Source organism: Mirounga angustirostris, unplaced genomic scaffold (assembly GCF_029215605.1).
Source record: "Mirounga angustirostris isolate CCGP_5_RB_7025 unplaced genomic scaffold, mMirAng1.0.hap1 SCAF_7, whole genome shotgun sequence".
Taxonomy (NCBI): domain Eukaryota; kingdom Metazoa; phylum Chordata; class Mammalia; order Carnivora; family Phocidae; genus Mirounga; species Mirounga angustirostris.
The window spans coordinates 103939091-103964979 of NW_026991715.1; the positions used below are offsets into that span (position 1 = coordinate 103939091).

Here is a 25889-nt window from a genome sequence, read left to right on the forward strand (position 1 = left end):
TCTCAGATTTAGAGCCTTTCAAATTCTGATTACTGAATAGTGAGTATTAAAGTCATTAGAAACCAAATAGAACCAGCAATAAAGAATGCTTAGCAACAGATATTTAATGAGCTGGAAGTGGCTCTTCTAATTAAGAGATCTAATAACTGTCACTAGTTAATGGCCACAGAAAGGCAGTAAAGTACACATTGAAGGGTGTATGTTTCAGGGAGAACAGTGGCAGCATCTAAAATAAGCTGTTAAAACAAATCAAAGGGTTTTAAGGTAAGTTTTTCAAATCAGATATACTTCTATTGTCAGATTATAGACCCTTGTCAAACACTTCCACTAATTTTCATACTGTTTTAAGCAAATTCCAAAGAATACCAACTGCGAGATTAGGAAGAGTCTGTTAAAGAATTGCTTTATTAATACAAAACATACACACAAACTACTGAGTGCTAAGAAATTTAAATATCTAAGTCATAGCAAACAGGTGGCAATTCAACATCCAGGGTCGACAGAATGCTTGGAGACTGCAACAGATCTAGAAAACAGGAATTTCTTATTCAATATCAGCAAACGCTTTAGTCATCGTCCATCTCAACGCAGACATTGGTTGTCAATTTTACTCGTAAATTCTTATTTTCAACTTTGTCTAATGAATCCCTACCACCACCCCAGCCAGACACACACACCCACACACACTTACTTCTTGAAATGTGGCTAAGATCCCAGAATTAACCTTCATTAGGAAATAAGTCTTAGACCTACCTGAAACTCAACTGTTCTCAGAGACCCAAGTAACAGCCAACAATATCACTGACATAATTTATAAAATAGTATACGTTATCCCATCAGAACAAATAGAAAACATACTGCTGATAGCTTTTGACCACCAGCTAGAACCCAGGCTTCCGACCTTGGCAGTAAGGTTTTGCCATTCTGCTATTGTGCTCAGGTGTCTTAATCCTAGATTAGCTTTGGGTAGAACTTGGAATTCTCGTTCCAAACAAGTTTCTTACACACTTCAAGTCATAAACTAAGAAGCTATATCCTAAATTTAATCTTGTTTTCTGTATCTAAAACTGTCCAGATTCCAGAAGGACTTAATGTTACCTGGGCATCTGGGACTGAAAACAATACCAATTGAAAGCAGTTTTCATTATTCTAAAACCTCATCTCTGAGGTTTGAAATAGAAATTACTCATAGGCTAACCTTCTATACAATTCTGCCCCCACAATAATGGAAATATTATGACTCAAATAATTCACAGCCCTTCTGGAAGGGCACTTTGTTCACTTACTCGACTCCCATGGTGGAGAGGGCATCTTCAGAGGTGAAGGGGGGCCCAGGTGCAACAGCTTCTCGAGTTCCCTCTCCTCATCGAGGATCATGAGAGGCACTCCACTCAAGGGGAGGCGTGCAATCTGGTGCTCTTCAGGCAGGTCAAAACTCTCAAAATCTGCCACAAAGACAAAAGCACTTTATCAGAGCAGTGGTTCTCAGAGGGGTCAGTGGCCCCCTGGGGGGTCTGAGACCCTTTCAGTGGGTCTATGAGGTCAAACTATGTGCTCAGTAACATTAACACCTTCTTCCGCTGTGTTGACATTCATGGTGATGGTACAAAAATCAACAATGGACAGAACTGCTGTGTTTCAGCACAAGTCAAGGTGGTGATGATAAACTACATTTTATAGTCCCTATATTCCTCAGTACCATTCACTTGCAGTAAAACATTGCCAGCTTCACATCTCACTTTACCATCTGCAGTAGGAAGTATTAATTTTATTAGCTCTCAACCCTGAGGAACAGTGGTCTTTTTAGTATTCTGTACGATGAAGTACACCATAAAGCACTTCTGTTGCATGCCAAAGTACCAGGTGAGCTCCCAAGAAAAAAAGATTTGTGTGATTATTTGGTTTGCAAGCTAAACTAGAGGACTTTTTCCTGGAACACTGTTTAGTTGAAATAGCAACGGAAGGACAAACTGGTTACTCAGACTTGGGTATTTGTAGCACATTTTCTCAGAAGAACGAAAGAAGTCTATCCTTCATGAAACACAATATGCGTTGCCAATGATCACCATTTCAAGAAAAAAAAAAAAAAAACAACTTTGGAAAAATTTTGGAAAACTTATCCACAATCATTAGCTTGCCAACTTCCTAATACTTACACTTTTCTGATGAGATCAGTGGTGACATTAACGAATGTGTGTTTGATATTGTATGATGAAACACTTCAACATTTGGATGATCTACATTTCTCAGTGAATCATTATTTCTAGATGATCAATGTGTGATAAATGCAAAAATTGATTCAAAGTGCAGAACAGCCCAGTGGATTTTATTGTCAGAGTACAAAATGTTCACTGATAGGGTTTTAGATTACAAATTGCAGCCATACATTCGGAAATTGCCACTTGTTGGGTTTTAGTGCAGTATGAAAGAAAACGCTCCACACTTATCTGAAAAGACTATTGAAATGCTCTTCCCTTTCTTAACTGCGTATCTGCATGAGGCCAGATTTTCTTCATGTACTTTAAAAGAGATGCAATAGATTGAATGCAGAATCAGAGGAGAATCCAGGTGGTTTTATGTTAAGCCAAATTAAGCAAGTTTTCAAAAATATAAAATCATGCAGTTCTTCTAAATGTTTTAGAAAAGTTATTTTAAAAGTTACTTAATGTAATGGGTTTTTAAAGGAATTCATTTTTTTATTTAAATTTCCTGCATTAGGAATTAAAATTGATAAACGCCACACAAAAGTTCTTTGGGGTCTTCACTAACTTTTAAGAGTTGCAGAAGTCCTAAAACAAATTTGAGAACTATTGGGTTAAGTAACACTCCTTCTTATAATCCAAGTGCATTATTTCTTAGGATTATTTAAAGTAGATTTTTTGAGGGGCACCAGCCTGACTCAGTTGGTAGAGCAGGAGATTATTGATCTCAGGGTCAGGAGTTCAAGCCCTATATTGGGCAGAGAGATCACTTTAAAAAAATTTTTTTTAATTAAAAAAGAAAATACAATAGATTTTTCTTGACAGTAACAAAAATAGAATTTAAATATGGATTTCCTCTTTTCAAGGGGTTTAGCATTTCCTCAAAAGGAAGATGAAAGGAGAACCATTATTTTCTGAAGTGTGAAAGTTCTCTAAAGCCTAAATACTAGGAATTAGTCTACTCTTTTCAAGACTACTAAAACCCAGAAATTAAAAAGGAATTGATAGGTGACTACTTAACTTAAAACCCCTTAATTATACAGTGCGCCCAAGTGGCTCAGTTGGTTAAGCATCTGCCTTTGGCTCAGGTCAGGATCCCAGAGTCCCAGGATTGAGCCCCTCATCGGGCTCCCTGCTCAGCGGGGAGTCTGCTTCTCCCTCTGCCCCTCCCCCTGCTTGTGCTCAGTCTCTCTCAAGTAAATAAAAATCTTAAAAAAAAAAAAAAAACCACTGAATTATGAAGGAAGCCATAAAGAGACAAAAGACTCCAGAGGAAAAAAATCTGCAACATAATAAGGTTAAATTTCCTGTATCCACAAAAGCTATTAAGGAAAAGGAAAAGGAAAAAGGAAAGAAAGACCTATTATCAAAGGAAAAAAAGATACCAACAGGAAGTTAAAAAAAAAAAAGCTACAGAAGGCCAATAATCAAATACGCTCACTAAACATACATGCTCCCCAATTTAAAACAATGAGATACTCACTGCCTTTTTGAGAAGAGTTTTAAAACATTTGCTGTTAGAGATTAGAGGAGAAGCAGGCATTCTCAACCACTATAGGTGGATTCAGTAATTTATGCTATTTTGGAGGGCAACTTGGCAGTATCTGTTTCCTCAAACACAGCATATTGTAGTCCTCCTTCCTGATCAATATGCATAATCTACCTCATTTTCCTTAATGGCTAAATGGTAATCATTAGCATGGAAGCACTCCATTTTATCAAATCTTAATCACATTCCGTCGGAGACTCAGCAATCCTTCTTAAAGTTTACTCCCCAGCTATCGTCACAAACTCACAACAATACAACTTCGAGAACTCTAACTGCAGAATTGTATTATATAAAAGCCAGCAACAACCTGGATGTACAGAATGACTAAATGCCCTTTGGCTGAAAGGGCAAACAAAAATGCCAGCTCCCAGAACCACTCCAGTCCTTTGCTCTACCTCGGGATCTCTGCACACACTTAAGTGCGCTGCTCTGCCTTGCCCGCCCCCCCCATGAGCTCTCCCCTGATAGCCTTTAAAAGGCCACATCATGTCACGTCCTGAGAGAAACGTTGCCTGCTCTTCCAGGTGACTTTCAGTTCCCCCTAATGGGCTGGTTTTCTCCTTCTCACACTTACAGTGAGAGGATGTTTTCAGTGTTTGCCTTTCCCTCCAAATCGTGGGCTCCCTCAAGGTGGGGCCTGGCTTGTTAACCGCTGCATCCAAAGCCTGGATACAGTAGCCTCTCCTCAAATGGAAGAAAATTAAAGCTTGGGAAGGTGCTTCTATGACAGAAAATACTTTGGATACATGTAGCAGGTTGAAGGGAGTAAAAATACACACATATCACAGACTATGTGGATTTTTTCAGACATTGTTCAACTTGATATTAAACCCACTTTCTAAAAGCCTTGCTAGGAATACGGTCCACTTCAGACTTGTTCAATGTTAGTGAACACATCTTATCTCCCTTATGTGGTAAGTTTTTGAGGGAACAATGTTCTCTACATCTTTGCACAAATTCCTCTTCTGACCTAAGATGTTCCTTACAAATAAATCCACCAACAAGTACTTTTATTCAAAGAAACCCAGATTCAGACAGTCTTATTACAGTTTTGGGTCATAGGTCATATTCATATCCATGTCAAATTAGAGTTGAATTGGATTCTAAGAGACACTCAAGACTAAAGCATTTTTGTAATACCAAAAGAATACTACCTAAAGGATTGAAGGGAAAGAATTTTTCTATTTCTGGATAGGTGTCATCCGAGGCAGGAACAGAGTTTTTTGCTTTGATAGTCTTCTCAGTCACCTAAAACCACCCAAGAAAATATGAATTAGTGAAAGGGGAAGCCTTGTCAACTGATTAGGACAAAAGATCATAGTCTTTTTTTAAGACATGTGACTGCTTCACCAGTTTTCAATTTCATGCTGACTTCTAAAAAACCATAATCCTTAGTTCTCATAATTACATACCAATACAATTCAGCAAGCAATTCTAGTAGCATGGCTCACAAGTTAAGTCTGAAATTTAAGTATCCGCACCTCTTAACATAAGTCACCAAGTAGGCAGAGTTAATTCAGAGCTAATCAACTCAGTCACTCTACCTGTCAGAGAAAACAGCATGAGTCACCCAAATAGAAGCTAATCCTAGAAGCCATTTTTGGCTTTTGGAAGGGTGATTTCCATCTGTATTTCCATCAGTGTTACCTTAATTATTTGCTTGGTTAATATTAAGTTGAAATATACACACTGAGTAAGAGTCAGCAAAAGACAGTCAAGGACTTTAGAAGCCTGGATAATTCCCTAGTGTAAAATTGGCAGATAAGCAGTCTACCGTAGCAGGCCAAAGCAGAAGCCTGCATATTCTTGATCCAACTTTATGTCATATGTGCATACCTAGAGGAAATCCTTAAAGTAGGGTTTCCCATACTTCAGTTCTGTGTCACATTCTCACTATTTTTGCCATAGCCTTGCAATACTTGAACTTAACATTTCTCTTACTCATTTTAAAAGATATCTTGTCCTAAACCACAAGTCTTATTTTAATATAAAGTACTAGTTTTGTTTTCCCTAATACATAGTAAAACCATTTATTTTATCAAATGAAGTGTAAATCTACATGCTGAGTCATCTTTCACAGCAAAGTCTCCTCAGTCTGGGATGCACAGACCTTTAGCTCATGCACACACACAAAAATCAACATGCTAGCAAAGTAGAGTACCTGGTGCTTGCTCCAGGAGGCTGGGGGGAGGATGGTGGCACCTGAGCTATTATATTAGCTCCCTGACCTCCTGCAAAGGACCCTCCCTCTCAGTACTTTCTGTATCCATAAGTAGATACTACTAACCAATCCGCTTCAACACTAGTTAAGAGCAGGTGAGGCAAAAATATGCACCAGCTGCTTCTGAGACTTCTGATCTCAAGGCACAGAGGAAGACCACAAAAAGAGTATGCTTCCCTCCCCTTAATCTATGTTTGGTAGCCTCTATCTCCTTGTATTCACAAGAGAGAAAGCAAGGTAGGATGCCAATAGTCATTTTAAGAGTCAAAAAATGCTAGAGTGGGGGCACCTGGGTGGGTCAGTCGTTTTAAGCGTCTGCCTTCGGCTCAGGTCATGATCCCAGGGTCCTGGGATCGAGCCCCACATCGGGCTCCATGCTCTGCGGGAAGCCTGCTTCTCCCTCTCCCACTCCCCCTGCTCCCACTCCCCCTGCTTGTGTTCCCTCTCTCGCTGTGTCGCTCTCTGTCAAATGACTAAATAAAATCTTTAAAAAAAAAAAAAAAGTGCTAGAGTGTTTCAACAGTGACTTTGCAGCCAACACTTACCTTTTTGGCAGAGAAGTTTGGCTGCTTCTGTTTGAGAGATCCATTAGTCTTTACTGAGTTTTCTGTGGCTCTGTTGACAGTTCCCAAAGCCTTTCTGGCAACTTTAGGTAAGGCTGCTTGAGCATCAAACATTTTGCCTACACGTGGTGTTGCAACCTGAGATCTCCCATCTAAAGCTTTGACTGCTAAAGAAAAGAATAAGATTATGCAGGCAATAAACACCCGTGCAACTTGAAGGCTGACGGTGTATATCAACCTGGCCTCATTCTTATCCCCAAATTCAACCCCCACTTTTGACGGTGGCATGGCCGTATGCCTAACAGTACTTCATTTCTGCACCCTCTTAAATAATCTAAGGTACTGAACATGAAAAAGAGACCCCTAACAAGCACGTTGCAACAGCGGTATTCGGTAATACCTGACTCAAGTTGCCAACGAAGTACGCGGAATGCTTCTGCAACTCCGGGCCACGCCCGCAATTGATTCACAATACCTGTAACTCGCGTTGCAGCCTGCATACTTACGAGGCCTAGACCCCGGCTTCAGCCCGTCCTTGGGAGCCACACGAGGGCCTGGTTCTCCATTTTCTTTATCAACAAAGATCAGGGTAGCCATTTTGGACTAGCTGCGGGTATGAAACACATATTAGACCCGGGGGGTTAGGGAAGATGAGAAGTTAAGGGGTGGCACAGGCCAAACTTTCTACCCTGGGCACGTCCACGTAAGAACTAGAGCTAAGGAGCGAGCGAAGCCCGTTCTTGAGCCAACAGGCATTTAATCCAGCCCTTAACTCTTGAAGCCTACGCCGGAGGCTTTAAGTTCCAGAAGAGTCGGCGGTTTGGGGCTGGCACAGGTCCTGGTACTCACCAGAACGGGGGCTGCGCAAGCAGTCCGAGGCCGTGGCTCAACCCGGCTCGGCGCTACAGACGACCCCGGGAAGCCCCAGCCCTCGACCCCCAGGCCCTCCGGCCTCCAGCCCACCTCCTTCCTCGCGGGACCCGCGCGCCCAGCCACTCACGACCTCACGGTCCACCCACGTCGGAATCAACAGCCAAATTCAACCAAGATTCGGTCTCCAGCGATCTCGCCAGACTCCCAAGTTTAAACCACAACTCACGCCCCTATTGGTTCATCTTCGCAGGAGGCGGGACCGTGGGTGGGCGGAGGCTCCCAGGAAGAACCAATGGGAGGAACCCAAGCTCCCGCGGCACCGCCTGGAAAGCTTTTCCCGGGAAGTTTGTAGCTTGCTTCGTGGGAAGAAAAAAACCAAACCTGCTGACACCTTTACTTCTAGGTGTTGTTAACCTGCGCCTCACAGAGATAGAAAGGGAGTGAATATGGTCTTCAATTCTAGGAAATAAATGATTATTATGATATCAAGATACAGAGTTTGGGGTTTTTTTCCTGAGACACTTAGGGGGCCAGGAAGTTCTTAAATGAAAAGATTGTGGGGTTCAAACAACAGTCAAGGCAAAGTGGCGACAGAACTATTTTCCTAAAGTCTTCAATTAACTATTTACCCAAAGAATAAATAGAGCAGATCAAATAAAAAAGAAGATGCAGCCCTGGAGGAAAGGGATTACAGTCATTGGAAAAATAACTGAGGAACTATGGATACATATAGTTGTATTTCAATTAGATATATGAAAAAAATATACAGTCAAGTGCTAAAACAACTCAGATTCTCTCTAAAGAACTCTAGCAGAGCACTGGGTGGCTCAGTCGGTTAAGCGGCCTGCTCTCGATTTTTGGCTCAGATCAAGATCTGAGGGTCTTGGGATCAAGCCCCCCCCCCCCCGCCCATGCTCAGCGGGGAGCCTGCTTCAGCATTTTCTCTCTCTCTCTCTCTGCCCCTCCCCCCATTGCTCACAGCACTCTCTCTCTCAAATAAATAAATCTTTAAAGGTTAAGAAGCAATGTAAATACAAACAGATCAAACAGCAATGTTTGAGTCTTTCTGTTAGGCTTGTGATTAAGAATGGACTGACTATCCCTAACTAGAGAACTATCCTCAATATTTCAAGCTAGGGGGCGCCTGGGTGGCTCAGTCGATAAGCGTCTGCCTTCGGCTCAGGTCATGATCCCAGGATTCTGGAATGGAGTCCCACATCGGGCTCCCTGCTCGGCGGGAAGCCTGCTTCTCCCTCTCCCACTCCCCCTGCTTATGTTCCCTCTCTCGCTGTGTCTCTGTCAAATAAATAAATAAAATCTTTAAAAATATATATATTTCAAGCTAGGATGCTGTTTCTATTATGGCATCAAGAATCTGGCTTATGAACAAAATGATGATCCTAAGGAGGACATAATCCAGGCTTCCTTTCAAATTCTATCATTTAATGGGACTTATTTTAAACCTCTTAACCTTATTTTAAACCTCTGTATCTTAACAATACATTCATCACATTATGCAGCCATCAAAAGGAATGAGATCTTGCCATTTGCAACGACGTGGATGGAATTGGAGGGTATTATGTTGAGTGAAATAAGTCAAAGAGAGAAAGACATGTATCATATGATCTCACTGATATGAGGAATTCTTAATCGCAGGAAACAAACTGAGTGTTGTTGGAGTGGGGGGTGGGGTGGGAGGGATGGGGTGACTGGGTGATAGACACTGGGGAGGGTATGTGCTCTGGTAAGCGCTGTGAATTGTGCAAGACTGTTGAATCTCAGATCTGTACCTCTGAAACAAATAATACAATATATGTTAAGAAAAAAAAAAAAGAAGAAGGTAGCGGGAGGGGAAGAATGAAGCAGGGGAAGTCGGAGGGGTAGACGAACCATGAGAGACGATGGACTCTGAAAAACAAACGGAGGGTTCTAGAGGGGAGGGGGGTGGGAGGATGGGTTAGCCTGGTGGTGGGTATTGAGGAGGGCACATTCTGCATGGAGCACTGGGTGTTATGCACAAACAATGAATCATGGAACACTTCATCTAGAACTAATGATGTAATGTATGGGGATTAACATAAGAATAAAAAAAAGTTAAAAAAAAAAAACAATACATTCATCACAGCTGCCTGGAAGGGCCTGGTGGCGGAGGGCACAAGGGGGAGAAAAAGATCTGGGGAATAATAAAAATATAGATAAGGAATTCCAATTTCCAAGATATGGGGAGAAACTATGCTTGAAAAAATTAATGACCTTTTCATATTTCTATACTAAGTGGAAATAGATTAAACAAATACAAGGTAAAGGAATAAAATCAAAAGACCAACACTGACCTGTATCATCCAATCCCTACTCCCCACAGGTCACTAGATACATTCTAACTTGTAGGTAAGTTGAGAGAGAGCAGTTGAGCCTACATTATTTCACAAAAGATTTAGCACTACATCTGGCATAGATGCAGTTCTCAATATATGTCAGTTCATTGGCCCTTCTTCCCTGGCATTTCGGAACCAAAATTGGTTGAAGGATTAATTCATTCAATAAATATTTATTGCATATTAAGTGCTGGGATCCAGCCCCATATCAGGCTCTCTGCTCATCAGGGAGTCTGCTTCACATTCTCCGTCTCTCTCAAATAAATAAATAAATAAATCTTAAAAAAGAAAAAAAAAAGGAGGGTTGGGATGTCATAGATACTATTGTTTTCCCAAAATATAAATTGTTTTATAGTATTTTTTTCTAATGATAAAACACAAGATCACTTCGGTGCAGAATATCACAATTACCGAATAGCGCCTTATGTTCTCATAGCATCTGGTATTCCTTTCACAGAGACTTTTTACAACTGTAAATTATTTGAATAATCATTTTAGTGTCTTTTTCACTCTGTATGATGTAATTTCGAGGAACTAAAGACTCTTTTTGCTCACCACGCCCCCAAAGTGTTACGCAGTATGACTACTAATGCTAATTTTAACTGCCTTTTTTTTTAATTAATATGTCACGAACTTCCCCATTCATTACATAGTTCTGCAGAAAGGCTTAAGCTGTTGTGTGTTCTCGGTACTTTTTTTTTTTTTAACATCCTAAGATTCTGCAAGAAACAACATTTCAAACCTTTAGAGCAGCTCAAACTAACACTTCACGCTTTCCCGAGGTAAAGACATCTCGCGATAACAACATCGTGTGGGACACCGAGGCCACCCCCTAAGATGTTAGTGCGCATGTGTAGATCGCCCGGAAACTACCGCAGTGGCTGCCGGGAGAGGGCGGAAAGCCAGGAAGTAAACATTGACGGATTGACTTCGTTTCTGTCGGGTGGTGTTGGGCTGGGTAAGGAAATGTGGGAATTTGGGGATCCGGAGGAGGTGAAGCTGGAAAGCTCCGGAAAATAGGCCGGAGTGCCTACTTAAGATTTTATTTATTTGTCAGAGAGAGCGCGTCTGCACGCACAAACAGGGTGAGTGGCCCAAAGAGGGAGAAGCAGGGTCCATGCTGAGCAAGGAGCCCGATGGGGGCGTGGGGGTGCGGGGTACTGGATCCCAGAAACCTGGGATCATGACCTGAGTGGATAGTGATACTTCTTAGATACATCGTTACAGCAGTGATGAATTCCAGGTCGAGGAAGGAACGGGGATTGGGGACCGAGAAGAAAGCCGCCGTCTTAGGCCTCAGACTCTGTAACTGAGGCTTAAGCTGTTGTGTGTTCTCGGTACTTTTTTTTTTTTTAAGGCCGGACCAGACCAGAAGTGTGTCTTTAACGGTTTTTAGAGTAAGAATTATCAGATGTTATTGGAGCTTCACTTCCCAGCTATTAGCCACTTGTGGCTCCTGAGCACTTGAAATATGGCTAGTCTGAATACGTGTAAAATCTGTATCAGATTTTAAAGACTTTATTTTTTCTTATGTTGCTTGCATGTTAAAATAATATGTTGGATATATTGGATTAAATTAAGATGTTGTAAAAGTAATTTTACCAGCTTCTTTTTACTATCTTAATATTAACTGGAACGCTTAAAGTGATGTATGAGGCTGACATATTTATCTTGGACAGCCTCGCATTGAAGGATTTTACGCTTGTGTAGTGGAATGTGACATGATCAGACTTGTGTTCTAAAAAAAATAACACTTGCAGTGTGGAGAACTGATTGGAAAGAAGGACAGGAGAGCAATAAGGAAGGAAAAGTAATAACATATTAAAAATGGTAGCATTGAAAATAGAGAGAAGTAGATAAATTTGAATGCTATTCAGAAGGTGAAAAAAACAATACTTACTGATGAAATATTTATGGAACTTAGCTGGAACACATATGTAAAGGTATGAGTGGTATTTTTCATTAAGAGAGGAAACAGTGAATGGAGACGACATTCCATGGAGAAGATCATGAGTTTGAATTAAGCTTTGTTGAGTTTAGGTGTCTCTGAGACCCTCTAAGTGGAGATGCTGTGAAGTAAGCAGTTGGAATATATGTATCTGAAGCTCAGATAAAATATCTGGAGAGGAGAAATAAGTTGGAGAGCTAACAGTGGTATATTATGGCTATTTAAGCCTTAGAAGTAGATGAGCTTGTCTACTGATGGAGTCCAGAGTGATGAAAGAGACTCTAGGACTGAGCCTTGTGGAATCCAAAATTAAATAACTAGACAGAAATAGATGAAGGCAGGAGCGGCAGGAGAGATTCAAGAAAAACCAAGAGATAATAGTGTCACTTAAGCCAAGAGATAAGAATGTTTCAAGAAGGGCCGCCGGGGTGGCTCAGTTGGTTGAGCGTCCATTCAGCTGATGTCATGCTCTTAGGGTCCTGGGATTGAGCCTCATGTCTGTCCAGGTTCCCCCTCAGCAGGGAGTCCACTTTTCTCCCTCCCTCTCCCTCTGCCCCCACCCCTCGCCTGTGCGCGTGCTCTCTTTCCCTCTAAAATAAATAAATCTTGGGTCACCTGGGGTGGCTCAGTGAGTTAAGTGTCTGCCTTTGGCTTGGGTCATGATCCCAGGGTCCTGGGATAGAGCCCCATGTCGGGCTCCCTGCGCAGCGGGGAGTCTGCTTTTCCCTCTGCCCCTCTCCCTGCTCATTCTCTCCCTCATTTATATTTATATATAAAATATATAAAATATTTTATTTTATATAAAATAAAATATAAAATTTATATTTTAAAAAAAATATAAATTTTAAATAAAATATTTTTTAAAAAGGGAAGGAAAAGAACTGAAAAATACCTAGTGGATTTAGCACATTGATCATTGATAACTTAGTGGTAACTCTTCAGAGAGATAGGAGGTAGAAGCTAAATTAGAGTGAGGAAGGAAATAGAAGATGGGAAAATAAAGGCAATGGGTATAGATAACTCTTAAGCCATTTCATCTTTAAGGAAAATAGGACACTGTTTACTCATATAGGGTTAATGTGCTAGAAAAGTTTGAGACACATAGAGAAATTCTGGAGTATTAATGAGAGAAAGAGTCTTACGAAATTTTAAGTACACATGTGTATGTTTCTCTCCATCTGTAAATTAGAGTTGAGGGAGGAACTGCAAACAGTATATAGAGACTTTTTGTAGAGGGGAAAGAGACCCTTCCTTCACAGATACTATAAGAACATATGAAATATTATGTATAAATGAGACTGCAGTATGTGTTATGAGGGTGTACTTTTGATAGTTTCACTGATGAAGGCCTGGTTTATACTAATATATATATATATATATTTTTTTTTTTTTCATAGAGGGGTCCAGATAACCATGTCCGCTGCAGCTGTGGATGCAGTTAATGCGGCCCCCCTGTCGGGGTCCAAAGAAATGAGTCTGGAGGAACCAAAGAAGATGACCAGAGAGGACTGGAGAAAGAAGAAGGAGCTAGAAGAACAGCGAAAACTGGGTAATGCTCCAGCAGAAGTTGATGAAGAAGGAAAGTAAGTACGTTCATTGTCTGCATGATCTGTTCATTCAAAATTCAAATTTATGTCTACTTAGTTTAGCAATTTCTCATCTTTTGCTTTGACAGGAAACTTTTTACCATTTATATTCTTTCTGTTTTTATTATTTTATCAAATTCATATATTAAGATTTAATAATAAAGTATCGAAGGGCTTCTAATGAACAGCAGTCATCGCTTTCACCTCTTCGCACTTCCTGTCCCACTCCGCAAAAGTGACTACTTTCAAATCTTTCTATTTTGAGTTTTTCCGGGTGATACCTCCACATCTCTAAATAATGTATCCACATCATTATTTTAATCAACTCTAGGCATCATTAGCTAGCTTCTTGCTCTTTTAAGATTTTTCTACTAGAATACATCCCTATCTTCCTTCTCTCTCTCCCAACTTCAGTTCTATCATTATTCTTAGTTGCTATATTGGAAATTTTTTCACTCTAAAATAAATTACTTTCCTTATTTTTAGGTGTGTGTTTTTGTTTGTTTGTTTTTACTGTATTATAGAGATATCGAGCATATTCTCTCTCCACCCTCCCACTGCACTATCTCTGTTCTTACAGTCTGTATAGGCTACCTTTGTAATTATAATACCAATCATTTTCAAACTTTATTCTTAAAATACATATATATTTTTTTAAATTACAGAGACATCAACCCTCATATACCTCAGTATATTTCTTCAGTGCCATGGTATATTGATCCATCAAAAAGACCTACTTTAAAGCACCAGAGACCACAACCAGAGAAACAAAAGCAGTACAGCTCATCTGGAGAATGGTACAAGAGGGGTGTAAAAGAGGTATGTGGACAACTTTTATATATCTCCTTGTAAAAATGGAGATTTTATTTTAAGAATTTTTCATCAAGTTATATCAGATTATATAACCTTTTACCTGGGATTAAAATTCACAATACATACTACTTCAGTTTCTGTGTTTTATAAGTTTTATGTTGCTACAGGACTTAAACTTTCTCGGGGCGCCTGGGTGGCTCAGTTGGTTAAGCGACTGCCTTAGGCTCAGGTCATGATCCCAGGGTCCTGGGATCGAGCCCCACATCAGCCTCCCTGCTCGGCGGGGGGCCTGCTTCTCCCTCTCCCTCTGTTGCTCCCCCTGCTAGCGCTCTCCTGCTCTCTTGTTCTGTCAAATAAATAAATAAAATCCTTAAAAAAAAAAAAGAACTATTACTATAAAATAAAGTACTTAAACTTTCTCATTTATAAAAGTATGGAGACTAAGTAGTTTTTCTCTTAATGAGTAAATCCCTTCACTAGATAATATAGTAATGAGAGCCAAAATTATTTGTAACTTATTCAGAAGTAAAACATTTTGTTTGTATCCATTTATAGAATTCCATAACTACTAAGTACCGCAAGGGAGCATGTGAAAATTGTGGGGCCATGACACACAAAAAGAAAGACTGCTTTGAGGTAAGTTCACTTTTGAGAATTTTAGAAACTTGTCAGAAAGCCTCTTTCTTTTTTCCTGTCAAAGAGCTTAATTCTGTTTTTCTAAAATTACCTAAATTTTGGTACAAGTTAAATAAAAATTAATTTGAGTGAAATTAGTTTAGCACCATCAAAATTTTCTGCTGGGAGAGTAACTAATAATTGAACAGCCCATAAACTCCCATGATATGTTCATGCTTGCTTTGTAAAGGTCATCTGAAACTTTCCTCTAGGCTACAGGAACTTGGGAAAAGGTTTGATTTTATTCTATTTCCCAGAGACCTAGGCGAGTTGGAGCAAAATTTACAGGTACTAATATAGCTCCAGATGAACATGTCCAGCCTCAGCTGATGTTTGACTATGATGGGAAGAGGGATCGGTGGAATGGCTACAATCCAGAGGAACACATGAAAATTGTGGAAGAATATGCCAAAGTTGATCTGGTGAGCAAAGTTCCCTGCTTTCCCACACTCTTTAAAGAATGTATGTTTTGCTCTGTCATTGATTAAGCAACTCTGTTTTTCAAGTCTTCGAGCAATATAAAGATGGTGGCATTTTTATTATAGTAGTAGAAAGTCTGATGGAATAGTGAAAATAAAGCGTGCTAACCGTATTGGCAGTGGTTTCTTCTTATTTGATACTTGTATTGTTTTTTACTTCCTGAGGTTGCATGAGAAATTGGAAGCATGAGAAGGATTAGGTATCTAAGGCTGTTGGCTTTTTAAGGTTATAAACTCTTTCCCAGCCCCACACACTGCATCTCGTCTGGGCCTATTTTACAGTTGTCTCACGTAGCATTTGAGAGAAGTGAAAGGAGACTAGAATGATGCATTTCAGAAAAATGAATTTTATTTTCATTCATCTTCAGTTTTTTTGGTTACGATTTTACCTACTCATCCCCATTCCTTAAAGTCCACAGTCACGCTGCCCTTTTTTTTTTAAGTAGAGTTTACATTTAAAAATCATGGGATTTCACATAATGTAAATTTCATCTGTTCTTGAACAAAGAAATATATGATAATTTTGGGCCTGCCGGGCAGGCATCAGTCATCTGGGGTCAGGTGACAGCTGCCACTTTTGGACAGGGCTTGTTCTCTGCAGTTTCATCACTGGCACCGTTTGACTCAGTTTACATTAATGCGTGGTTGAAACAGGAGTTGATAACTCCTGTTATTTAGAAATCATAGATCTAGAGCTACGAGAAATCTCAGAGAGAGGACCTTGTTTAGTGACCTTTCTGAAAACAATAAATATATTGATTTTAAGTATATAAAAATCAAATGTTCATTTGAATGTTGTAAAGTAAATTTCAAATGTTTCCTTTTTTGTTAGGCAAAACGAACACTGAAAGCCCAGAAACTCCAAGAAGAATTAGCCTCAGGAAAATTAGTGGAACAGGCTGTAAGTAATAAAAATGATCCATTAAAAAACTTCAAACTCGGGGCACCTGGGTGGCTCAGTCGTTAAGCATCTGCCTTCGGCTCAGGTCATGATCCCAGGGTCCTGGGATCGAGCCCCGCATTGGGCTCCCTGCTCGGCGGAGAGCCTGCTTCTCCCTCTCCCACTCTCCCTGCTTGTGTTCCCTCTCTCGCTGTCTCTCTCTCTGTCAAATAAATAAAATCTTTAAAAAAAAAAAAAAAAAAATTCAAACTCTTAGTAAACAAAAAATGAAAATCAAAACAAGAATTCATCTCATATCTCTCCAGTTAGAAAAGATTTAGGAAGACAGGAGTGCAATTGAGGGGAAAGACTAAAACTGGCACTTCTATACCTTGTGTCAAGGAACATACCTTGACACAATCATTTTGGAAAGACTATTGCCATAAGATATTTATATGCATTTTCTGGAATTAAATCAGTAGGTCCTTCCATCCTAAAGAATTTTCTAGTAATCAGAAAAAAAAAATCACATATGCAAAATGTTCATTGTAATACTTTTTAAAATAGCAAGAAATTGAAATAGCTTAAATAGGAATAGGGAGTTGGTGAAGTAAACTGTCCTACATGTGCATGATAGAATGTTGCATAGCTCTTAAAATGGCTTTTATCAATACTTTGTAACAACAGTGAATAACACATTTAAATAACACGTGAAAAAAATATTGTAATATCACATAGGAAAAAAATCAGACTACTGATTCTCATTCACTGTAGAATTAGTAAATTTTTCTTTGTATTTTTACTAGTATTTTCTACATTTTCTATAATGACTAATAATTTTATAGCTGAGTAAAAATTTATCGTAAAGATGTATTGCAACCAATTTTTTATTCATGACAACTTAATAGTTAATGTATATTGTGCTTATTAAAAGTTTTCTTTTTACAAATTGATGGCACACATAAATAATAAGTTAAACATTTGGAGTTTAAATTCCTAAAAAAGACTCAGCAAGTACGAATTACAAACAGACCTAAGTAAATAATCACCAAGTGAGCAGTCACTGAGGCCACCTGGCAGGCAGGTTCACAGCACAGGTAAAGAGAGAGATGTTTATTACAGCTCTGCCCTTGGCCAGCTAGGGGGTCATAGAAAAAGTAATTTATTTCTCTGAGCCTCAGTTCATCATCTCAAATAGAGACAACACCACCTACCCCCCAGGAGGCCTAGCATCGTATCAAATAGTAAATAAACACTTGGTAATTGGTAACTATTATTATTACCAACTCTGGAAAAAGGAAAACGGCCTGTTTCTATTATTCTAGTATATTCTCTGTTTGTTGTAAACACAGTCTAATTTATTTCGCCAGTAAGCATACTTAAATGTATACAGGGGACTGATGATTTTTGCACACTTCAGTACTTGGATATTAATATTAATTACATGTAGTAGAATAGTCTACTATAGAGATTGAACTTTCTGTATGGCAGTATAAATGTTTTTCTTGTTGTCTTAGCAATTTGTGGGAACAAAAACCATATTTCTGGGATGCCTGGCTGTTTCAGTCAGTAGAAAGTGCAACTCGTCATCTCGGGGTTGTGAGTTCAAACCCCACATTGGGTGTAGAGATTACTTAAAAAATAAAATTTTTAAAAAAAAGATATATTTTTTTGATGTTGAAAGTAATACATACTCAGTGAAAAAAGAGAAAGTTATAAAGAAGAAAGTAAGTGTCTCCTATGTTAACTATTAACCTTTTGAAATAGGCCTTTCCAGGTCCCACTCCACCTACCTACATAATATCTATATGTGTGTAATTATAATACAACATGTTTTTAACATGGATTTCATCTTTACATACTTATTTATCACCTACTCTTTCAATTAATATATAGTGCAGTGAGCTCATGTCATTGAGCTCTGTCATTAAATATAGACCTATTTTTATGTAAATTCACATGGTTCAAAACTCAAAGCAATTTAAGAAGATATGCAGTAAAAAGTCTCCCATCCTTGCCTCCATCTACCCTCTCTCTAAACGTCACCCCCCCCATAATCTGTTTTATTTTTCTTGTGGGATCCTTTCAGAGTTTCACAAACAAAAACAAATATATAATGTTATTCCCACCTTTCTCGCCCCCTTTTTTAAACAATAACAGCAAAAAAAAGGGTAGCAAATTATATGTTTTTTTCTGCAAATTGGATAAAATCACTTTTAATGGATGTTTAGTGTTCAGTGAGTGCACTAATTTATATAACCAATTGTCTATTATTAATTTGATTTTTCCCAGATTTTTGATGTTATTCAACACTGTAAATCACATTCTTGTACATACCTCTTTATATAATTGACATATTATTCTCTTAGGATAAATTCCTAATGTGTAATTGTTGATGCAATGAGTATTTTTATTTAAAATTTTGATGTCATATCACTTAGGCACCATTCAGGAAAGCTGTACAAATTTATGCCCCATCTATATTTATGTATCTCAATCATTGTGTTTGTATAGAGAGGATAGATATATTCATACACACTCATATTTCCACATTCCCCCACTTATGCTCTAAGGTACTCTTTTTAACCTTTGAAGCCTTTTAAAGGAACATGATAAAATGCTGACTACTTTGCTATAGGCCTTTTGTGTAGAGAAAATCCTGACCAATGCTAATGAAGGAAGGGTGTCTTTGTGATGAGGATCTCAGACTCTCCTTAAATTACAATATGGTGTCACTTGAGTAGATTCCTTCATTGCCTGAATTTTACAAAAGCTGTTTTGGCTCTAAAGATACTTATTACATGATCCTGGTAAGATGTTCTTTTTGATTTGATAGAAAATTCGTGAGGTTTAGCAAAAATGGTATATGCCTGAAGGTTAACTTATAAGAAATGAATATATATTGGGTACATTGGTCATTTTAATGTTCCTCTTACCTTTGTGTGATTATAATCCTATATCACTGAAAATTCTCTAGAAATTTTCTGGCTTTGTAGACAGTCTGATAAAATTATTCACAATAATATACTTGTATTCAGAACTTACATGCTGATTACAGTAAGAAGTACGAGGATTTGTTCAGTTAGATTTAAATTATATTATTTTACCTATGTATTTAAAGTGTTAAATAATCACTAGATTCAGTGGAGTAAAATTACAAATTCTTTTTCTTCTTGAATGATGCAGAATTCTCCAAAACACCAGTGGGGAGAAGAGGAACCAAACTCTCAGACGGTAATAAATATTTACCCTATCTGGGTATACATTAAATTTTTCAATTTCTGATGGGTAATAATAATAATAGCTTTAAGAAATATAAGTGAATAAGAGCTTGGTTACAGGGAAAGCAAGAACTAGATGTTGTTCTTTTTTTCTTATAATTTGTTTTTCCTTCTTTCCCCTTCCTTTAGGAAAAAGATCATAATAGTGAAGATGAGGATGAAGATAAATATGCAGATGATATTGACATGCCTGGACAGAACTTTGACTCTAAGAGACGAATTACTGTCCGGAATCTCAGGATTCGAGAAGATATTGCAAAAGTAAGCCTTGCCAACTTAACATACACATTCAAAAAATGTTTGTCTTCCCACCCCAAATTTTGTCTACTCATCTGGTATCTGGACAGTATATAGGTGATATAGGCCATTTTTCTCTTCGTCTATACCTCGGAAATGCATACACACATGGAATGATCATGATTAACTCCTTTGCTTAATCTGCTGAAATCTTTTTTGACAGAAATAAACATTAATGCAGCCTTAAAACATTTTCCCTTCTAGTATTTGCGGAATTTAGATCCAAATTCTGCTTACTACGATCCCAAAACTAGAGCGATGAGAGAGAATCCCTATGCCAACGCAGGAAAGAATCCAGATGAGTAAGTATCAAGTTAAATGTATAGATTTCAAGGTGGGGGAGGAGAGTTTTTAATCATAAAACTGAATCTGAGTTAAAATGAACATCATCTGTGGTTGGGTCAGAAAAGAATTAACTTTCCTTAAAGAAAAATTTGTTTTTTATTCATTTTTTATTTTTATTTTTATTTTATTTTTTTATTTTTATTTTTTTTTAACATTAGTCCAGCTTCATCTTTAATCACATTAATTCAGTAACATGTTATAACTGGAAGATGAAAGACTAGTGCTTTATTTACATAAATGATAAATGAGCAATTTCTGAATTGAAGCACATCAATACACACTGCATTGTCATGTTGACCTTACTGTCATTGAGGTCAGTAAATGTGTGACTCCTCAGAATACTATCCCATCAAAACCAGAGGCAAATCTCCAAGTCTCCAGGGATGTTTCCATTCACTCCTTTATCCTCTAGTCTGAGGCTAGCTGATGTTAGATAGATGGAATGCAATATTTGAAGTGGAGGGGAAAAAAGACCAGGCTTGGTGACCCACTGGGTGATACCTAGCATATACTGTTGCCTGCAGCTGGGAAGGGGGAGTTAACATACTAGAATTGGGCTAGAATTGACTCTTTTGCCACCACATTGTGCCTTTCTGCCAGGATATTACAACCCTGAAACTTCCAGAAAGTGGTCGCTTTTCTGTTCAGAGAGTAGCTGCTATTCTTTTCTTCGATCTCCTGTTGAGTTTGTAGGTGTTCTGAATGGTTTGATAACTATCTAGCTGAATTCCTGGGACCAGACGAAATTTCACAATTTGTTTTTTTTAATTTGCATTTACAGAGTGAGCTATGCAGGGGATAACTTCGTTAGATACACAGGAGACACCATTTCCATGGCTCAGACACAGTGTAAGTGTTTGCTCTATGTCAAGATATTTTATATCAGCTCAAAAGAAATTTGGAGGCATTTTTAAAAGCTTGTTTTCAAGAAGTATGCAATAAATGTAGCCAAGAACTCGTTAAGATGTTTTTGATCATTATAGTGTTTGCTTGGGAAGCCTATGACAAGGGATCTGAAGTGCATCTGCAGGCTGATCCTACAAAACTAGAGCTGTTGTACAAGTCCTTCAAAGTCAAAAAAGAAGACTTCAAAGAACAGCAGAAAGAGAGCATCTTGGAAAAGGTAATTTTGACCAAAATGCTAAAAAAAGGAATGCTCATTAAAGAGAAGTGACCAGGTAATGAACATTTGATTTACATTTGGAATACAACACACAGAGTCCCTTTTAATTTGTTAGGAATAGTCCTACCCTCCCATTGATTTAATCATATACATTATTGGTATAGCTGTATCAGGAAGCTTTTGCAGCAAAACAAACCATGGAAAAACTTAGTAGCTTAAAATAAACTTTTTTTTTTTAAGATTTTATTTATTTGCCAGAGAGAGACACAGCGAGAGAGGGAACACAAGCAGGGGAAGTGGGAGAAGGAGAAGCAGGCTTCCCGCTGAGCAGGAAGCCCAATGCGGGGCTCGATCCCAGGACCCTGGGATCATGACCTGAGCCGAAGGCAGACGCTTAACGACTGAGCCACCCAGGAGCCTCTTAAAATAAACATTTGTTATTTCTCATGATTTTGTATGTCAGCTGGGTCTCCTGGTCTGGGCCTGCCCATGTGAAGCTGGATGATCCAAAAGGGCCTCATTCTAGTCTCTAGCAGTTAGCAGGTTAATTATCCTAAGAGGCCTCATCTGAAACAGCTCATCTCTGCCCCATGTTGGCTCTCATCCTGTGGTAGGCTAGTCCAGCATCAGCAGGCATTCTCAGGGTAGCAAACACTGGTAACAAAAAGTATGTCCCAAGTACAAGTGCTTTTCAGGGCTTTGCTTGCATCACATTTGCCACTTTCCCACAGGCCCAGATTCAGAGGGTAACTGGTAACAACAAGTAACATGGCCAGGCCCAGATTCAGAGGGTGGAGAAACTGTCTCTTGAGGGGAAGAGTAGCAAAGTCATGTGGCAAATGGGCATGCATACAAGAATAAGAGGAATTGATGGCCATTTTGTAATCTACATAACAGATGAATAGCAACTGGAGACATCTTTTATTTCCCTATAAAAATTTTATGGCTTTTTTTTTTTACTGTATTTTGTATAACAAAGGCCATAATGAATATTCTTTTAATGATTCTGATTAGAAATAGACCCATCAGTAGAGATTTGAGTGCAAATCTTTGCTGTAAAATATATTTAATAATGTTCAATGTTCTTTTAGTATGGTGGCCAAGAACACTTGGATGCCCCTCCAGCTGAATTGCTTTTAGCTCAGACTGAAGATTATGTGGAGTATTCAAGGCATGGGACAGTCATCAAAGGACAGGAGCGGGCTGTCGCCTGCTCTAAATATGAGGAGGACGTGAAGATCCACAATCACACAGTATGTGCTAAACCAGAACCATTTGGTGTCCTTGTTAGCATTTTGCTCTGGGTTATATTTTCTTATTACAACTTCATTAGCAAGTCGTTGTGCTTGTTTTCTTTTTTTTTTTTTTACATTTTAATTTTGTTTTATGAAATTTTTCCAAAAATACAAAAAATGTGAAAGAATACTATTATGTTCACCCACATACCCACTACCTAGATTAAGAAATTTTTTGCATGTTGCCATATATGCTTTGTCTGGAGCATGTGTGTGTGTATGCATGTGAATATATGTATAAAATTTATATTTGTATTTTTTTTAACTAAAACATTTGAAAATCACAGATACGATATTTCACCCACAGAAACTGTATCATGTAACTCCTAAAATTAAAGATATTCCCTACCATAACTATATTAACATTGTCACACTTTTAAAAAATTGACATGACTCCTTAATATCATCTAATCTCTAGTTCTTAATCACATTATTAAAGTATACACAAAAATGCCTTTAAATAGGTGGTTTGTTTTTGTTTTGAGTCAGAATCCATTCAGAGTTCATTTTGGTTGTTATGTCTCTTTTTCTCTATCTCCCCTTTTTCATGACAGCAACTCTTAAACAGATCAGGCCAGTTATTTTGTAAACGTGTCATATTCTGTGATTTTCTGATTCCTAGTGATACTATACAATTTATTCCTTTATCTTCTACATTTTCCTATAAACAGGAATTCAGAGCTAAAGACTTGATTAGTTATAAGTTCAGTATTTTGACAAGAACATACGTAATGCAGAATTCATAATTCATACTTTTTTATGATGTATTCTGCATCACATCATAAAACATATGTTATTTCTATACTCTTGAAGTACTCAAACTACAGTTGTCTAAGTTGGATCAAAAACTGAACTACCTATAGGAGCCAGGCCAGTAATTGTATATGAGCGAAGTGAGCCAGGCACATTGTACAAACAAGGGAGCACAAACCCTTCTAAAAGGGGCATCCACTGGTCAGCAACAGCCAGTTCTTTCCAAGTGGGATTGTGGGCCCAGAATTTCCCAGTTCTTCTTAATTTTTGAAGAGAAGTCAGATAATCCTAAATTTTTTTACAGTTTTAGGAATGGAATGTGAGACCATTATAATCTAATGGCTGCTTCTTACACTTGAGGTCAGACCACCCTTTCCCTGTTAGCTAGCCCTGGAATCCCCATAATTTTCCTCCCAAATTACCGTTTAAAGGGCTGTATTATTTTGTACTCATCTCAACAGTAAATGAGAGTCCCCAGTTTCAGATTCCTCTTTAAGTAACAACTCTCTCTGCAGCATATCTGGGGATCTTACTGGAAAGAAGGCCGATGGGGATACAAATGCTGTCACTCTTTTTTCAAGTATTCCTATTGCACTGGAGAAGCCGGCAAGGAGATTGCTGTAAGTAATTGTCTTCTAGTTCTTAAACTGTAAAACAGCCAAAGCTCTTAAGTCAAAATCTGTAGGAAATATTGTCTCATGTTTCAAATTTTAACTTTTTCTTCAATGATGGTAACTATGATACTCAAGTCAAATTACATATATTTTCCCACAGAATTCAGAGGAATGTATTATAAATGATATAACCGGAGAAGAATCTGTGAAAAAACCTCAGACCCTCATGGAGGTAAGTCTATAATCATTTGTCCTGAATTAAGTCCTGGAATGCTGACTTTAAAATTTACACCAGAGCTTTGTTTTTGCATTAATAACACTGTAGATTTCAATTCTTCCTGTCAGATGCATCAGGAAAAACTAAAAGAAGATAAGAAGAAGAAGAAGAAGAAGAAAAAGAAGCATCGAAAGAGCAGTTCAGATAGTGATGATGAAGAAAAGAAACACGAAAAATTGAAAAAGGTACTTTGTGAATTCTAAATAGTCAAAGTGATGACAGTATTCTTTATTTGTAGCAACTGTAAGAAATTATCTAGTCCTATCCCTAAGCTCATTTTAAAAATGAGGAAACAAGCCCCAAGTCTGGGTGATTTGTTTAGGTTACCTTCTATCAGGTCTAGAATGCAAATGGAGATTTTTGTGTGTCTCAGTATTGCCTTCTTCTTGGAATGTTTGATAAATATCACTAACGTACAGAAGAAATGTGTTTTGTAAAGCTGTTATTTTAGAGTTATTGACTGCCCAGAAAGAATTGCCTTTTAGCTCTATAATTTGTAAATTTCAGCAAGTCTTTGGGAAAAGTCAGAATTGTAGTTTCCACCAGAAGCATCAGTTGTGGACTTCTGTTAGTAAAATGAATCTCACTGAATCTTTGTTATTAAGTAAAATTTTTTTAACATTGAAAATGTGGTAGAATGTTTTGTGCTACATGAAAATATTGTATCAGCCAAATAGTGATTAGTTACAGCTCGTCAGTAGAAGGGCTGATGCTCAAGCTCTTTCAGACGATCTAGGTTTTTGATATAGCAATTTATATTCAGTGGGGTCTTTTGGTATTCTGCTACTTTAGAACAGAAGAGATCTGATGTAGAGCTGTGGTACTCATGTTTTCCCTCTCACTGTAGGCACTGAATGCAGAGGAGGCCCGCCTTCTTCATGTCAAGGAGATCATGCAGATTGATGAGAGGAAGCGGCCTTACAATAGCATATATGAAACTCGGGAACCCACTGAAGAGGAAATGGAGGCCTATAGAATGAAACGTCAGAGACCAGATGACCCCATGGCTTCCTTCCTTGGGCAGTAGTAACTAGTTATAGACAGTCACCCAAGGTAGACACAGCTGATACATTGTTTTCAGCTTCTCGCTGATGATTGTAGGTGGAAAAACCCTTGCTGCCTACTTTAATAAAGACTCCGGAAGTCTCATAGCAAATTCATTTCTTTACAAACTGAAGAAACAAAGAAGAAAAAGAGGAAGTACATTAAGTGGTATTAAGATTTTATTTCCAGTTTTATATTAGGTGATGTGGAAAGAGGCCTTGGCTCTCTACCTAGCAAGAACATCTTCTCAACATTTATTAAGTCTCAAACTTTATTTCCTCAATTCTTATGGCCCTTTATCTAGTGTTAGCACACATTTTAAAGGCAGATGAGTTACTCTTTCTCAAAATCAGTTTCATTTTTTCAAATTACTAGTAACTATAATTGTAGTTATTTGAGTATCATTTGTTTTTGCCTTCTAAGGTTTCCCTGGTTTAAAGCTAAAAAAAATTACTCTATGTTGGGTGTTGAGTTACTGAAAGGAAATCTGTAGAACATATGAATGACTTTATCCCCCATGTCAATCTGTATAGTAATAATTCTGTTTTCTACTTGGTTATAAAATTTTTATTTTTAAAACATTTCCTTGGGGCGCCTGGGTGGCTCAGTTGGTTAAGCGACTGGCTTCGGCTCAGGTCATGATCCTGGAGTCCCTGGATCGAGTCCCGCATCGGGCTCCCTGCTCGGCAGGGAGCCT

At 38.3% G+C, this 25889-nt stretch overlaps 2 protein-coding genes across 12 annotated transcripts; one reads left to right on the forward strand and one right to left on the reverse strand.

The window, feature by feature from the left end:
• Nucleotides 1-382: 382 nt before the first annotated feature.
• Nucleotides 383-7659, reverse strand: PTTG1 (PTTG1 regulator of sister chromatid separation, securin). Of its 10 annotated transcripts, none has more exons than XM_064596594.1 (6): nt 7538-7659; nt 7041-7141; nt 6517-6698; nt 4905-4998; nt 1287-1445; nt 383-526 (listed from the first exon to the last, which is right to left on the reverse strand). In XM_064596594.1, the coding sequence occupies exons 2-6, from the start codon at nt 7129-7131 to the stop codon at nt 450-452; spliced, it is 603 nt and encodes a 200-aa protein (XP_064452664.1). In that variant the 5' UTR covers nt 7132-7141; nt 7538-7659; the 3' UTR covers nt 383-449. The 10 variants fall into 10 exon arrangements, with proteins under 10 accessions (XP_064452664.1, XP_045757778.1, XP_045757807.1 ...); XM_045901822.3 differs by having other exon boundaries at nt 6517-6701; nt 7538-7658; XM_045901851.3 differs by having other exon boundaries at nt 7498-7654.
• Nucleotides 7660-10649: 2990 nt separating this feature from the next.
• Nucleotides 10650-25293, forward strand: SLU7 (SLU7 homolog, splicing factor). Of its 2 annotated transcripts, none has more exons than XM_045901859.3 (16): nt 10650-10740; nt 13128-13313; nt 13982-14135; nt 14685-14765; nt 15062-15226; nt 16116-16184; nt 19350-19397; nt 19574-19705; nt 19946-20043; nt 20868-20935; nt 21070-21209; nt 22301-22462; nt 23773-23877; nt 24032-24103; nt 24217-24333; nt 24996-25293. In XM_045901859.3, exons 2-16 carry the CDS (start codon nt 13144-13146, stop codon nt 25173-25175), a joined length of 1761 nt encoding a protein of 586 aa, XP_045757815.1. In that variant the 5' UTR covers nt 10650-10740; nt 13128-13143; the 3' UTR covers nt 25176-25293. The 2 variants fall into 2 exon arrangements, with proteins under 2 accessions (XP_045757815.1, XP_045757812.1); XM_045901856.3 differs by having other exon boundaries at nt 10727-10867.
• The last annotated feature ends 596 nt before the right edge of the window (nt 25294-25889 follow it).

Excerpts from the sequence above, each read along its gene's own strand:
- PTTG1 (XM_045901822.3), bottom strand. The coding sequence starts at position 7,131 with ATGGCTACCCTGATCTTTGTTGATAAAGAAAATGGAGAACCAGGCCCT. Across the intron at positions 1,446-4,904 it reads CTTTCCCTTCAATCCTTTAG|ATTTTGAGAGTTTTGACCTG; the intron begins GTAGTATTCTTT and ends TCTTTGTGGCAG. Across the intron at positions 527-1,286 it reads CTCTCCACCATGGGAGTCGA|ATCTGTTGCAGTCTCCAAGC; the intron begins GTAAGTGAACAA and ends CCTGTTTTCTAG.
- SLU7 (XM_045901859.3), top strand. The coding sequence starts at position 13,144 with ATGTCCGCTGCAGCTGTGGATGCAGTTAATGCGGCCCCCCTGTCGGGG. Across the intron at positions 14,136-14,684 it reads ACAAGAGGGGTGTAAAAGAG|AATTCCATAACTACTAAGTA; the intron begins GTATGTGGACAA and ends ATCCATTTATAG. Across the intron at positions 19,706-19,945 it reads TTCGAGAAGATATTGCAAAA|TATTTGCGGAATTTAGATCC; the intron begins GTAAGCCTTGCC and ends TTTCCCTTCTAG.